The 15,558-nt window shown below is 35.2% G+C and overlaps 1 protein-coding gene across 1 annotated transcript in view; it reads left to right on the top strand.

Annotated features, from left to right (window-relative positions):
* Dnah14 (dynein axonemal heavy chain 14) overlaps window positions 1-15,558 on the top strand; it is a gene marked incomplete at its 5' end in the record, with an annotated part of 341,751 nt that overhangs the window by 211,028 nt on the left and 115,165 nt on the right. The window contains 2 exons of the mRNA XM_048809786.1: window positions 8,404-8,571; window positions 9,391-9,483. Coding sequence (XP_048665743.1) covers window positions 8,404-8,571; window positions 9,391-9,483 — 261 coding nt within the window. The remainder of the gene's footprint in view (window positions 1-8,403; window positions 8,572-9,390; window positions 9,484-15,558) is intronic.

Below are 15,558 nucleotides of genomic sequence, written 5' to 3'. Positions count from 1 at the left end.
TGTGGTGAGCCGCTTCTGCCGTTTATGCAAATTATGGTCACCATTACATGATGGCGCTGGCTCCGCTGTGGTTTGTGACAAACAACTCCTTGTTTGGGAGAGTTGGCGCATGACTTTTCATCACTCTATGAGAAAGCTCCACGTGGCTGCTTTGCATTGGGGCTTGAGATGCTTTATTAAGGCTGGGAGGGGCATCCGAGGGGATTCGGAGTAAGAAGAAGAACTATCAGGGGCCTGAATAAAGTTGTTGAAAGAAGATTCTTGGGTTGCGTCTTTCTTGCGGGCAAGAAGTCGCGCGCAACAACGCAACAATCAACAAATAGTGATAATTTGAATTTTTCTTTTCCTATGTGTATCTCTTTAATTTCTTTTGTCTAATTGCTCTGGCCAGTGTTTCAAGAACTATGTTAAATAACAGTGATGAAAGAAGGCATCCCTGCCTTTTTCCAGTTTTTAGAGGGAATGCTTTCAATTTGTCTACATTTAGAATGATGTTGGCCTGGAGCTTAACATAGATAGCTTTTCAATGTTGAGATATGTTCCTGTTATCCCTAGTTTTTCTAGTGTTTTGAACATGAAGGGGTACTGTATTTTGTTGAATGCTTTTTCTGCATCTATTGAGATGATCATATGGTTCTTATCTTTAAGTCTATTGATGTAATGAACTACATTTATTGATTTCTGTATGTTGAACCAACTTTCATCCCTAAGATGAACTCCACTTGATCATGGTGCACTATTCTTTTTGATATGTTTTTGTATTCAATTTGCCAGAATTTTATTGAGAATTTTTGCATCTATTGTCATTAGAGATATTGGTCTGAAGTTTTTTTTCATTGATGTGTCTTTGCCTGGTTTTGGAATCAGGGTGATATTGGCCTCATAGAATGAGTTTGGAAGTGCTCCCTCTTTTTCTATTCCCTGAGATAAATTGAAGAATATTGGTATTATTTCTTCTTTAAAGGTCTTGTAGAACTCAGCTGTGTATCCCTCTGGTCCCAGGATTTTCTTGGTTGGTAGGCTTCTGATGGTGTCTTCTATTTTATCACTTGAAATTGATCTGTTTAAATTGTATATATCATCCTGATTCAATTTGGGCAAATATATTGTTACTGCCATTTACAGTGACGAGTCCTTGCTTCCCGAAATGCTAAAGTATAACACCAGAGAAGCACACCGAGGCAAGTATAGAGTGGAAAGTAGAAGCTTTATTAAAGGACAGAAGAAAAGACTTCTCCCCAGAGGAAGAAGAGGACCCAAAAGGCGGAATCTGTGGAAGGGGGAGGTCTTTCCTTTTCTATAGCTAAGGTCTTCTTTCAGCTTTCCCACACTCCTGTCCTTTGTTTCCTTTATCTTTAAGTGATAGAATGCAGGTGGGTAGGCTCAAAAGGTGGGAGATAGGAGGGCTTAAGGAGTAATCTGGGCAGGAAGGGCCTGGGGCAGCTTTTGATTAGCACCTCCCTGTTTGCTGGGAGCTGTTTCATTAACAGTTCCTTAGGATGGGCTCCAGGCCTTGGGGACATTAACATTTCAATTTCCCCAAGTGCTGCTCTGGTTTCCTGGACTCCATTCTCAATAATGGCCTCCATTTTATTTATCTTACTAGATATTAGACCCGATTTACCTAACTACACTACCTACCTATCCTCAAATCTTGCTTCAATATTACTCTAAAATTTGTCAATGCCCTCAGTATTTTCTATTTTATTGAAACACAAGTTTTCAAAATAATTTCTAATTACCTTCTATATTTCTGTAGTGTCCATGATGATATTTCCTTTTTCATCGTGGATGTTAGTAATTTGAGTTTTCTCTCTTCTTCTCTTCATTAGCATGGCTAAAGGTTTATCAATTTTATTTATTTTTTCAAAGAGCCAACTTTTTGTTTTGTCAATTTTTTCAGTTGTTTCTTTTGTTTCAATTTCATTGATTTCAACTATGATTTTAATTATTTCCTCTCTTCTACTGCTTTTGGTGTTGATTTATTTTTCTTTTTCTAGGGCTTTGAGATATAATGTTAAGTCATTTGTTTGTTGACTTTTTCTTCTTTTAGGAATGAACTCCATGCAATGAACTTTCCTCTTAGTACTGCCTTCATAGTGTCCCAGAGATTTCAGTACATTGCCCATTCTCATTCACCTCTAAGAATCTTTTAATCTCCTCTTTGATGTTTTTTGCAACCCATTGTTCATTCAGCAGCATATTATTTAGTCTACAGGTGTTGAAGTAACTTTCATCTTTTATTTTATCATTGATTTCTTTTTTTAAAATATATATTTATTTTAGTTGTAAATGGACCTTTATTTTATTTACATGCAGTACTGAGACTAAAACCCAGGGCCTCACACATGCTAGGCAAGTGCTCTATTGCTGAGCCACAACCCCAGCCCCTTTATCATCTCTAATTTCATTTCATTACGATCTAATAGGATACAGGGTAGTATCTCTACTTTTTTATATTTGCTAAGAGTTGCTTTGTAGCATAATCTATGGTCTGTTTTAGAGAAGGCTTCTTGTGCTACTGAGAAGAAAGTGTATTCATTCATTGAAGGAAGAAATATTCTGTATATGTCAGTTAAGTCTAAGTTATTGAAATATTCTGTATATGTCAGTTAAGTCTAAGTTAATGATTGTATTATTGAGTTCTATAGTTTCTTTGTTCGGCTTTTGTTTGGACGATCTATCCAGTGGTGAAAAAGATGTGTTAAATTCACCCAGAATTATTGTGTTGGAGTTTATTTGACTCTTGAACCTGAGAAGAGTTTTTTTGATGAATGTAGACACTCCATTGTTTGGGGCATATAAATTTATTATTATTATGTTGTGTTGATGAATTGTTCCCTTAAGCTATCCTTCTTTATTCCTTTTGATTAAATTTGGCTTGAAATCTACTTTATTTGATATGAGGATGAAGAGCCCTGCTTGCTTCCTCAGTCCATGAAAGTGGTATAATTTTCCCAACCTTTCCCCTTCAATCTGTGGATGTCTTTTCCTATGAGATGAGTCTCTTGGAGGCAGCATATTGTTGGGTATTTTTTTAATCCAGTCTGCCAGTCTATGTCTTTTGATTGGTGAATTTAGGCCATTAACATTCAGGGTTATATTCTATTCCCTATCATTTTTGTTTATTTTTTATATTTAACATATAAATATATATATTGACTTGGTTTCTCCTTTGATTAGTTTTCCCTTTAGTGTAATACCTCCCTTTGCTGATTTTCATTGTTGTTTTTCAATTCCTCTTCATGGAATATTTTGCAGAGGATGTTCTGTAGTGCAAGCTCTTGAGTTGTAAAATCTTTTAACTTTTGTTTATCATGGAAGGTTTTAATTTCATCATCAAATCTAAAGCTTAATTTTGCTGGCTATAAGATTATAGTGTTGGCATCCATTTTCTTTCAGAGCTTGATATATGTTGTTCCAGGTTCTTCTAGCTTTCAGGGTCTAGGTTGAAAAATATGTATATAATCTAATTGGTTTCTCCCTATATGTAATCTGATTTCTTCCTCTCATGACTTTTAATATTCTCTCCTTATTCTGTGTGTTAGGCATTTTCATTATAATGTGCCTTGGTGTGGATCTGTTGTGATTTTGTACATTTGGCATCCTGTAAGCCTCTTGGATTTGGTTTTCCAATTCATTCTTTATATTTACAAAATTTTCTGATATTATTTATTGAATAGATTGCTCATTCCTTTGGTTTGGAACTCTATTCCTTCCTCGATCCCAAGATCTCTTAAATTGGTCTTTTTATTCTATCCTGTATTTCTTGAATGTTCTGCTCATGGTTTCTTACCATTTTAACTCTGTGGTCTACGTTATTTTCAAGATTATCTATTTTGTCTTCATTGTCTGAGGTCCTGTCTTCCAAGTGGTCCAATCTCTTGGTGATGCTTTCAATTGAACTTTTAATTTGGTTTATTGTTTCTTTCATTTCAAGGATTTCTATTTGGTTTTTTAGAATCTCTAGCTCCCTATTGAAGTAATCTTTTGCTTCCTGTATTTGTTTATGTGGCTCTTTGTCAAAATAATCTTTTGCTGCCTGTATTTGCTCTCTTATGTCATCCTTTAATTTGCAGAACATTTTAATTATGTACACCCTGAACTCCTTCTCTGTAATTTCTTCTGCTGTGCTGGCCATGGATTCTAATAATGTGATATCTTGATTTGTTTGGGGCACTTTCTTTCCTTGTCTTTTCCCTTCTAGCACTGTGGATCCAAGGCATTACCATTTTACCCTATAGGCTCATAGTGCCCCTGTAGTGATCCAATATCTTTCCTTTGAGGTGAAGGGCAATGTTATCAGATCCCAATGTTAACAATATACACCCTAAAAACAAATATTTGCTAATAAGACGTTTATAGTTTGGTCTCAATGTAAAGAAATGGTGAATTCAATTTTTATCTACAATATACTCAGTAGGTTTGTAAAAGGGTTTACAGTTTCTGATGGTGGACAAAAAACCTGGAGTGAGGAGTAGGATGATATGATGAGGAGGTAGGAGGTGAGTATATAGAGTTGTTATATCTTAGGAAGTGTGAAAGAAAAATCTAAAGTGGAAGTTTAGTAGCAGGAAAAGGGAGAGGTATTAATTTTGGGTAGACAAGTAAGTGGAAAGACGGTAAAGTACATAAAACAAGCACACATATATATATATCAAGAAAAAAATTTTTAAATGTTAAAATAGCAGAAATTGGTGGGAAACAAAAGAATATACAACACAACTGTAATATACTATTCAGACATCCCAGTCCTGAAAATCCTAATTCATGCAAAGTACTTGGTTTCACATATATTGGGGATGTGAGGGTGGGAGAAAGGAGAGGGAGAGGGAAAAAAAATCTTGAAGGAAGACACGGGGCTTGTTTTGGTTGGAGATCAGTATCTTTCCCACCACCTTTTTCTCCCTCCAATCTTTTTTTAATATCTGGTAAAACAAAATTTCCATTAAGGACTTAAGGGTAATCCCTTTTCCAGGTCCACACCCACCACCACCTCTACTCACTTGTCTAGAATCTTCCAGGGCTCAACTCAGTATGTGGCTCTTCTTCACTTACCTCCCTGGAGCTGCTTTGGGTAATGCAGGGTCATCTTGTCACTAGTTTCCTTCACTCAGACACTAGAATCTTCAGCCAACTCTTCTATTTTTTTCACTTTTCTGCCCTTTTCTTGGAGAGAAAGTTGAACATAGAGATTACGAACACAGGTTCTACCTAAGTCCAAAGTCCAGTTTCCCCACTTATGAGCCCTGATTCCATGGGCAAGTGACCCCTCTTTGGCTTGATTTCCTAATCTCTATTTAAGTATGATTATTGTACCTACCTTATAGGACTGTGCAAGAATTAATAATTCTAATTTAAATAAAATGTTTAGAACCATTTCTGACACATGTAGTAAGTATTCAATAAATATAAACTATCATAATACTAAAAAAAAATAAACTTTATATCTGCATTTCAAATATAGGCAGTTGGTTTGGTGAAAAGAGCCTGAACTTTTGAATGTGACTTTGGTTTAACTTTTAAGTCCATCTCATATTACCCTGGCATTTCATACTCAACATGTGTAAAACCATTCCCAGTCTCCACCCACTGCACCTTCTCTACAATCAAGATGCCCCGCCCTCATGCTCCCTACTCCAGTGACTGGTGAGACTATCTAAGCCTCACCCATGACAGAATACGAACATCTAACATCTAACCCCCATATTCCAACCAGAAGGCGGCATGGTCTCTGTGGCCTCTGCCTTTACAACCTTCTCTTGCATCAATCCTGGCCATCATTCAAGACTCAGCTCATGAACCGTACTCTAATTGAAATAAAACGGGCACAGAGAGACAAATACCACATGTTCTCACTTTCATGTAGAATCTAATGTAATCAAACTCACAGAAGCAGGAGTAGAACAGCTAGGAGAAATGGGAGGGGGAAGGTGGTCAAAGGAAATGAAGCCTCAGGAGGAATAAGATATTTTTAGATCTTTTGTTAATAATAGTGTGTTATACATTTCAAAAACTGCATAAATTTCAAGTGTTTTCACCACAAAAAAAATGGTATTTGAGGTGATAGATATGTTAATTAATTTAATTGCCTCACATTGTATTCATAAACCACATTACTCTGTACCTCATAAGTATATTGAACTATGATTTTTGTCAATTAAAAATACTTGTTTAATTAAGCTCATGCTTTCTACATTTTTGTGGTCTTTTTTGAGCAACACCACCCCCTTTCTATATTAAACTCCCATTCTTTGTAGTTTTATAGGCCTATGGGATTTCCCTGTCTTTCCTGTCATTATGATAATATAATTTCATATCTCTTTCTAGTTTACAAGTTCCATAAGAACAGAGTCATTGGTTTCTATCTCTTTCTGAGTCCCCAGAACTTGGCATCCTCCCACCAACTGATGTTCAATAAATACATCTGCAGTGAATGAATATATAAGGAATGAATGAAGGGTTGGAGAAACTTTGGTAAAATAATGATTTAAAGAGAGATTATTATTATCCTAGAAGTTCCTAAACAACTCCCCATCAGTACCTAGCACAATTTGATTTTGAGGCTTTATCATACAAAGGAATAGATGTACAGCAATAAAAAAGGAGCAAGCAAATTTATAGGAGCCAGGTTTTATCCAGCAGGGATCAGCCTTAGAGATAGCAAGAGCTACTACAATAACTCAAAGACCATATTAATCAAATCTTCATTAAGAACATAAGAATATACATTATTCCTGTGTCAGGTACAGTGGCACAACCTGTAATCCCAGTGGCTTAGGAGGCCGAGGCAGGAGGATCAAAAGTTCAGAGCTAACCTCAGCAACTTAGTGTGACCCTAAGCAACTTAGCGAGACCCTGTCTCAAAATAAAAAACAAAAAGGGCTGGGGATGTGGCTCAGTGGTTGGCTGAGTGGTTAGTTCAATCCCTGGTACCAAAAAATAAATAAATTATTCCTGTGAATAATTTATAAATTAATTTGTTGATAGGCTCTTTTAAAAATAAAATAATATGTAATACATTATACCAGGCAGTATTTTAAGAGCTTTATATATCATAACTCATTTTCATCTTTATTCATAACAGCTGTATGATGTATGTTCTGTTATTATCATCATTTGACAGATGAAACTGAGCAGAGTAAGGTTGAGAACTTGCCCAAGGTTACACAGCAGTAAGAATTATTCTAACCCAGGATATCTGATGCCAGATATTCTCTTAACCATCTACCATACCACCCCTCAATGTTCATTTACCATTTGCTAAATAAACATCTTCTGAATGCCCATCAGGAATTTCCAGTGCTGGATACCAAAGACATAAATCCGAAGACTACTAGAACTAGTGTGGACCCTGCCTCCAAACATTTTGCAACTCAGTGGGTACAATACCTTTCTGTAGGTGTTATGACATCTCTGTACACACAACTCTGGTGGAACAAAGGAAGAGAAAGCAACTTTACCTGGTTTTTGAGGAAGGGAAAATGGTCAGACTTTCAAAGAGGAAGTAACTCATGATCTTGGTATAAAAGACAGGCAAGAGTTTGCCAAATGGACCAGCAAAGCAAGTGTGGAAACTTGCAGGTCTGCAGTGAAATTCCTTTTCCCAGATTCTCAATGGAACTGCCAGATATCTCCAATTCCAGGAGTTCTTAACCTGGGGTCTGAAAAGCAAGTGACTCACCTGAGATGGAGATTCAACCAAGAGATTTTACTGGGGGGCTGCCTGAAGGGGAAGAAAAGAAGAGAGAGAAAGCAGAGAGAGGAAAGGAGGAGGGCAGAGAGAAAAGAGAACAGAGGAAGAAGAGGAAGAAAAGGAGAGGAGAGAAAGAAGAGGAAGAGAGCAGAAAAAAAGAGGGCAGAGAGGAGGAGGGCAGAGAACATGAGCTTGCAAGCTTCAGCTTAAGAAGGGTTGCATAGGCGATGTGGCGGGTGCTGATTGATAGGGTGACTCAGGAACTGGGAGCAGACACTGTGTCCAGCGGGGATTGGTTGAGAAAACCTTTGAATTTGGTGCTCTTCCTCTTGGCGCCCTTTGGAGAGGAGGGGGAGGAGTAAGGGATTTGGTGATGTTCTCGCTAGACAGAAACTTAACTTCAGCGGGGAGTCTCCCACACACCCAACAGGGTCCAAAGAACCTCAAAAAGGTTTTAGATAGAACTGTATTTTAGTATATTTGGCTTCCTTTGTAACCCCTATCTTTCATTATATGCATTTTATAATGTTAATCTGAGCAGAATGCACAGGCTTCACTGTCAAAAGGAGTCTATAGCACAAAAAATGTTACCAACCCCTGAATCCTAGACTCACTGTACCAGGAATGTCTCTGCTACAGATATACTGGTCTTGATAACAAGTAGGATTGTACTGTATTGATAATGTTAAATTCTTGTCTTACAATAGATTAAGTGGACTCCAGAAAACCTGATGAATGACCCAACTGTATTTGTGGACTTCTTGGATATAAACAAGACTCTTAAAAAAAAAATCTATCAGAATACTAATGACTATGATAAACTTGCCAGCATACTTAAAGAATTCCAAATGAAGTTGGGTTCAACATCTTTGGAGGTAAAACATATACTACATAAAAATTTAAGGTTTGTTACATATGTAAATATTTGTATGCCCACACACATATATACATATATATTATATCAAATTTTTAAAGAAGTGTGTGTGTGTGCGTGCACGTGCGCACGTGTGTGTGTGTGTGTGTGTGTGTGTGTGAGAGAGAGAGAGAGAGAGAGAGAGAGGAGAGAAAGAGTCCAAAGGAGGGAAAGTATGCCCTCAGATTTCAAGGTAAACAATTAGAAATACAGTCTTATATTACTTCACCTTATTTTGTCTCAATAGTATATAATTTAAAGACATGGTATACAAGTGAGGCTGTAGAGTGTTGAGTGAACAGTCAATTAAGGTAAGAGATGAAAAATCAAGTGTGACAGTAGGCTTCAGAATAACAAGGAGCAGCAAAATGGTTGTGACTCTCTTGACATCTTTTGCATTGTTGTTGGCAGAGATGTGCTGAAACAGAGAAATAACAAAACCATCAGCACCATAAATCAGTTTCCTAAGACTATACTTTCCACCGCTTGCTCCACTTGCCAAGACAGAACAACAGAAAAGCAGCCTAGATACTATGGTTCTCTTCATTTTCTTGTCTCAGCCTGATGGCTGTTCAAAACTGCTCACTAGAATATTAGCGTAGAGATGATCCTCATTGTGAAAATATACTTTTCCTAAATATGCATGTACACCAGCCAACTGGACCCAAATCACTGGATTACTAGAATAGTAATTCTCATTCCCATATTATTGTGTATAAAACCATAACACACATCTGATTTTTCTACACCTATGATCAGTTTATCACATTTCTTCTGCTAGATTCCTCATTCCATGGTGTTCTTCAAGGAAGCTATAGAACATGTCATAAGAGCTACAAGGGTCCTTCGACAACCAGGGAGTCATATGTTACTGGTATGAATTTAAATCTTTTAATTTTTGTTTTCTTTTTGGTGCCAGGGATTGAACCCAGAGGCTCTAAACCACTGAGCTATATCCCCAGCACACACACCCTCCCTTATTTTTGAAACAGGATCCTGCTAAGTTGCTTAGGGCCTTGCTAAGTGATTGAGACTGGCTTTGAACTTTTGGTCTTCCTGCTTCATCTTCCTGAACTGCTGGAATAACAGGCATGTGCCACAGCACTTGATTTTCAGTGTTTTTAAGTTTGCAAAATAAAAATTAAGAAACTTCAATAAAGTCATCTTTCTAGCTGAAGTTTAATTTACCCACTTTTGAAAAATCACAGTAATTAAGTCATAGAACAGGATCCTTTTCCTTGCTAGTTTGCACAAGAAATTTGATATCACATATAAATGTTATTTGTTTTGGAAAGGTATTTGACATGAATAAAAATTAATGGATCTGGCACAGCTTCTAGTGTATCCCAGCATAGATATGGTATCTATGCAGGTGGATCCTGACATCAAAATAGTACATTAACTTGACAGCCATTGCAGTACTTTGAGCTCCATATAGACAGCACTGGGGCAAGTGAGAGCCAGATGGGCACTGGGTGACTCTGTGCTTGCTGAAGAAAAATAACTAAACATGGGCAAAGGAGATCCTAAGAAGCCAAGAGGCAAAATGTCATCATATGCATTTTTTGTGCAAACTTGCCAGAGGAGCACAAGAGGAAGCATACAGATGCTTCAGTCAACTTCTCCGAGTTTTCTTAGAAGTGCTCAGAGAGGTGGAAGATCATGTTGGCTAAAGAGAAAGGAAAATTTGAAGATATGGCAAAGGTGGACAAGGCCTGTTATGAAAGAGAAATGAAAACCTATCTCCCTCCTAAAGGGGAAATAGGAGGCCAAGAGGCCTCCATGGGTCTTCGTCTTGTTCTGTTCTGAATATTGCCCCAAAGTCAATGGAGAACATCCTGGCCTATCCATTGGTGATGTTGCAAAGAAAATGGGAGAGGTGTGGAATAACACTGCTGCAGATGATAAGAAGGCTTATGAAAAGAAAGCTGCTAAGCTGCAGGAAAAATACAAAAAGGATATTGCTGCCTGCTGAGCTAAAGGAAAACCTGATGCAGCAAAAAAGGGAGTTGTCAAGGCTGAAAAAAGCAAGAAAAAGAAGGAAGAGGAGGAAGATGAGGAAGATGAAGAGGAGGAGACAGATGAAGATGATGATGATGACGAGTAAGTTGGTTCTAGAGTAGGTTTTTTTCCTTGTCTATAAAGCATTTAACCCCACTGTACACAACTCACTCCTTTTAAAGAAAAAAAATTGAAATGTTACGCTGTGTAAGATTGGTTTTTAAACTGTACAGTGTCTGTTTTTTTTTTTTTTTGTATAGTTAACACACTATTGAATGTGTCTTTAGAGAGCCTTGTCCTGGTGGTATTTTCAATAGCCATTAACTTTGCCTGGTACAGTAAGGGGTTGTAAATTGGCATAGAAATTTAAAGCAGGTTCTTCTTGGTGCACAGCAAAAATTAGTTATATATGGGGATGATAGTTTTTCATCTTCAGTTGTCTCTGATGCAGCTTATATGAAATAATTGTTGTTCTGTTAACTGAATAACACAGTGTAATTGCAAAAATTAAAGAAAAAAGTTGCAGCTGTTTCGTTGACATTCTGAATGCTTCTAAGTAAATACAATTTTTTTATTTTAAAAAAGTATATTAACTTAAATATTGACTTAGAAACATGAGGCTTTGCACAAAATTTTGCTTCTCATGAGAACATATGGGAGCTAAATTCTTAGAAAACTCCTGAATACTTCAAATAAAGAAAAAGTTTTGGAGAGCTAAATAAATCTAAGATATATAACCAATTATAAAAATCATACTGTTTATAACAGTTTAAGTTATTATTTATGCCTACTTTTTATACTTTATTTATAACTATTTAGTTCCTTAGATATGTCTTTTTTTTCCCAAGTAGGACTTGTTCTTACATTCAGAACAGCTAAAGCTTTATTTAAACACTCCTTTATTTAAGTAAACATTTACAGGAAGATTATATGAAATTAATTCAAAATTAGAAAACTGAATTAAGAAAAAAATACAAAGTAATTTTTCTCTACCACCAAAGCTATTCTTCACTAACTGATCCCATCTGTAAATGGAAACACCACGTCTCTTCAGCTATATCCAGAAAACTGAGTCATTCCATCTTGTGGCTTTTCCATCACTCCACATTCATCAATAAATCCTGGCAATACAATTTTCTAATGTATCTCAAGTCTGCCCACTTTGCTACATCTTCACAACTACAACCCTTTTTAAGCTGCCGTCATCTTCACCTGGACCAAGAAACAGTCTTTTCTGATTCTCTTACTTAAAGTATCATGCCCCTTTCCTCAGCCTGGGCCACTTTATCCCCTTATTCTGCTTTGATTCATTCCAATTCTTCATATTATCTGAGCTTAAATTGCATATAAATTTTATTTATTATCTGTCTTCATATTTATAACACAAGTTCTAAAAGGGCTGATTTTTTCCCTCTGATTTCAATTATTAACATTATTTTTCTATTCCCAAAGGGTATATATTCTTGATTTACTTCTTTTACAACAAAGTGACCCCTTTTTATTAGCAAATTGATTGTTTTCTAATAAGTACATTTAGGGAAAGTCCTCAATAGTTAAATTCCTCAGAATATTTTCAGAGTAATTTTTTTAAAGCCTACACTCACCTGGAAAGTTGAATTCTTAAAAATTCCTATATCATCATTCTCCTGAACCCATCTGTACTGTCAAGAGCCATTACTGAAAATACAAAATTTTTTTAAAAAGACAAATTCCTGCTTCTCTTGATCCTATTACTATTTTTTATATTTATTTTTTATTTGTAGTTGGAAACAATATCTTTATTTTATTTATTTATTTTTATGTGGTGCTAAGGATCAAACCCAGAGCCTTGCTCATGCTAGGCAAGCACTCTACCAGTGAGCCACAACCCCAGTCTGTGACCTTATTACTATTTTGTCTACATAAGCATCCAAGATAGATTTTTGTCCTGGATCAAAGTAACACAGGGGTTCAATTTTGCAAAGCAGTAATTTTAATTTTGGAGGTTGAACTAGCAACTGGGACTTCTGGGTTGAAGGAGCAACTGGAAGAAGCATAATGATTTAATGAAGAACCTGCAGGATATTAAAAATAATGAGCCAGTCATGATCTAGGTTAGAGAATAACCTGGTGACATTGATTTAATTAGGTAACCAAGTAAAAGAAGAAGTCATGTTATTTTTTAACATAAATATTATATGGTTTGACTGAATTGTCTTGTTGAACTAACAAAGAATATAAGAAAACAAACATTAGTATTTCAATTTAAGGTATGGGTTAAAAGATTCTTGTAGACAATTTATTATGTAAAATGTTCAGTTTTCAACAAAAATTATAAGATATGGGAAGAGACAGAATAGTGTAAGTTATATACAGGGAAAAAAGCAGTCAACAGAAACTCTTGAAGGTAATCCAGAGATCACTTGCCAGACATCTGGAAATGCAGCTGTTATTAATATATGAAAGAATTAAAGGAATATACATATATTAAAAATTAAAGTATACAACAATGACTTTTCAAATAAAGAATACCAATAAAGAGAGAGAACTTATTTTTTAAAATAGAATTTCCAGGGTTGGAAATGATAATAAATGAGATTAAAACTTCATTAGAAGAGCTCACAGCAGATTTAAGATAACAGAAGAAAGAATCTGCAAACTTGAACATTCAGCAATAAAAATTATTCAATCTGGGGAAAAAAACACAGAACCTTAGAGACACCATTAAGTACACTAGATATACCAAAATATACATATTGTATAAAAGAATAGAAATACGAAGTGATAGAAAACATGATATAAGCCAGGTGCATTGGCACTTGCCTATAATCCTAGCTGCTCAGAAGGCTGAAGATTTTTAAGTTCAAAGCCAACCACAGCAACTTAGTAAGGACCTGTCTCAAAATAAAAAGGGCTGGGGATGTGGCTCAATAGTTAAGTGTCCTTGGGGTTCAATCCCTGATGTGTGTGTGTGTGTGTGTGTGAGACGTGTTTTCATTTACATGCCCAAAATTCTTTCAAGAAGCTTAATGACAGCAAGAAATTCTAGTAAACACAAGTTAATTCACACCTAGACACATCAAAGACAAAGAGAAAATCAAGGTAGCAAGAGAGAAACAACTAATTATGTGATAGGGATTCTCGATCAGATTAACTGCTGACTTCTCGCCAGAGTAATTGGGACATCTATGCTGGAACTCCAGCCATTGCTAAGGGCTGCTAAGGGAGAGTATTTAATTACTGTGGGGGCAGAGAAACAGATACAAGTTGTATCTTTTATTTGCTCATTGAACATTTGCATTTCCTTTTCTGTGAATTATTTTATTTATATCTCTTGTTTATTTTTTCTTCTGTGTTATCTCTTTAATCAATTTGTAGGATTATTTATCTATTCAGATACTAATCTTTTCTTCATTGTATACGTGGCACGTGTAATTTTCTATATTAATCTTTTTAATTTATTTACAATATCATTCAGTAGTTTTTAATTATAACATAAAAATACAAAAAAGCCCCAAAAACTATAATTTAAAAAAAAGAATTAAAATAGAGCTCTAGAAAACATCAGTTGAACTCAAAAAAAAGTACTAAAGGAGAAACAAAGATGAAAAAAGGAGATATATAAAAACCAAAAATATGGCCAACAAAAATCAAACCATGTCAACCATGACATAAATATAAATGCATTAAAACGCCAATAAAAAGGGAAAGATTTTAAGATTCTATTTATTTTTAAAAGAAAAAAATTTAAAATGTGACTTCTATGTCAACAGCTTCAAAGACACAAAATAATTGAAAATGAAAGAATGGAGAAAGAGAATCCATGCAAACAATTACCATTTGAGAGTTGGAGTAGATGTACTAATATCAGACAAAGCAGACATTCAGGGGAGGAGATACTGTCTGAAACCAAAAATAAACATATAGTAATTATAAAAAGGGTCAGAAAGGGATTGCAGTTATAAACATGCACAGCTAAAAACAAAGCACCAAAAATACATGGAGCCAAATCTGAAAGAATTTAAAGGAGAAGTAATCAATTACAACAGTAGTAGGACTTCAAAACTACCATTCTCAATAATCAGCAGAGGGAATAGACATAAAATTAGCAAGGGTATAAATAATATCAACAATATTATAAAATAACTTGATCTAAGTTGACATGATAAAAGACTTCACCCCAAAACTATAAAATACACATTCTTCTGGAAAAAAAAAACTGGAATATTCTCAAGGACAGACCAGATGCAAAACCATGAAACAAGTCTCAATAAATTTATAAGAATTTTAAATTTGCAGTATGTTTTCTGATCACAAAAGGATTAAATTAGAATTCATTAGCAACAAAAGGAAATTTGAGATGTTCATAATTATGTGGAAATTTTACAAATGACCAATGATTGAAAGAAATCAGAGAAATTTTAAAATACTTTTAGAAAAATGGAAACAAAAGCACAATATACCTAAAGTACTTAGAGGGAAATCTATAACTCTGAATTCTATATTTAAATAAAGTAAAATTTCTAATCAATCAGCTAATCTTCTACCTCAGGAAACTATAAAAAAATCAAATTCAAAATAAGCAAAAGGAAGGAAATAATAAAGATTAGAGCAGCAAATAGAAAACAGAAAAACAAAATTGGTTTTTTGAAAGGATCAACAAAATTAACCAACTAGACTGAACCAAGAAAAAAACAGGAAAGACATGGGCTAAGGTTGTAGCTCAATGGTAGAGCACTTGCCTAGCACGTGCAAGGCACTGTATTTGATTCTCAGCGCTGCATATAAATAAGCAAAATAAATGTCCATTGACAATTAAAACTATATTTTTTAAAAAATTGGAAAGGCAATTCAAAATTATTAAAACCAGGAATTAAAGAGGCGACATCACCAACATTACAGAAATAAGGATTATAAGAAAATACTATCCACAACTGTATGCCAATACATTAGAAAACTTAAATTGAAG

Source organism: Marmota marmota, unplaced genomic scaffold (assembly GCF_001458135.2).
Source record: "Marmota marmota marmota unplaced genomic scaffold, marMar, whole genome shotgun sequence".
Lineage (NCBI taxonomy): Eukaryota > Metazoa > Chordata > Mammalia > Rodentia > Sciuridae > Marmota > Marmota marmota.
This window is presented reverse-complemented; position numbering and strand designations above follow the sequence as displayed.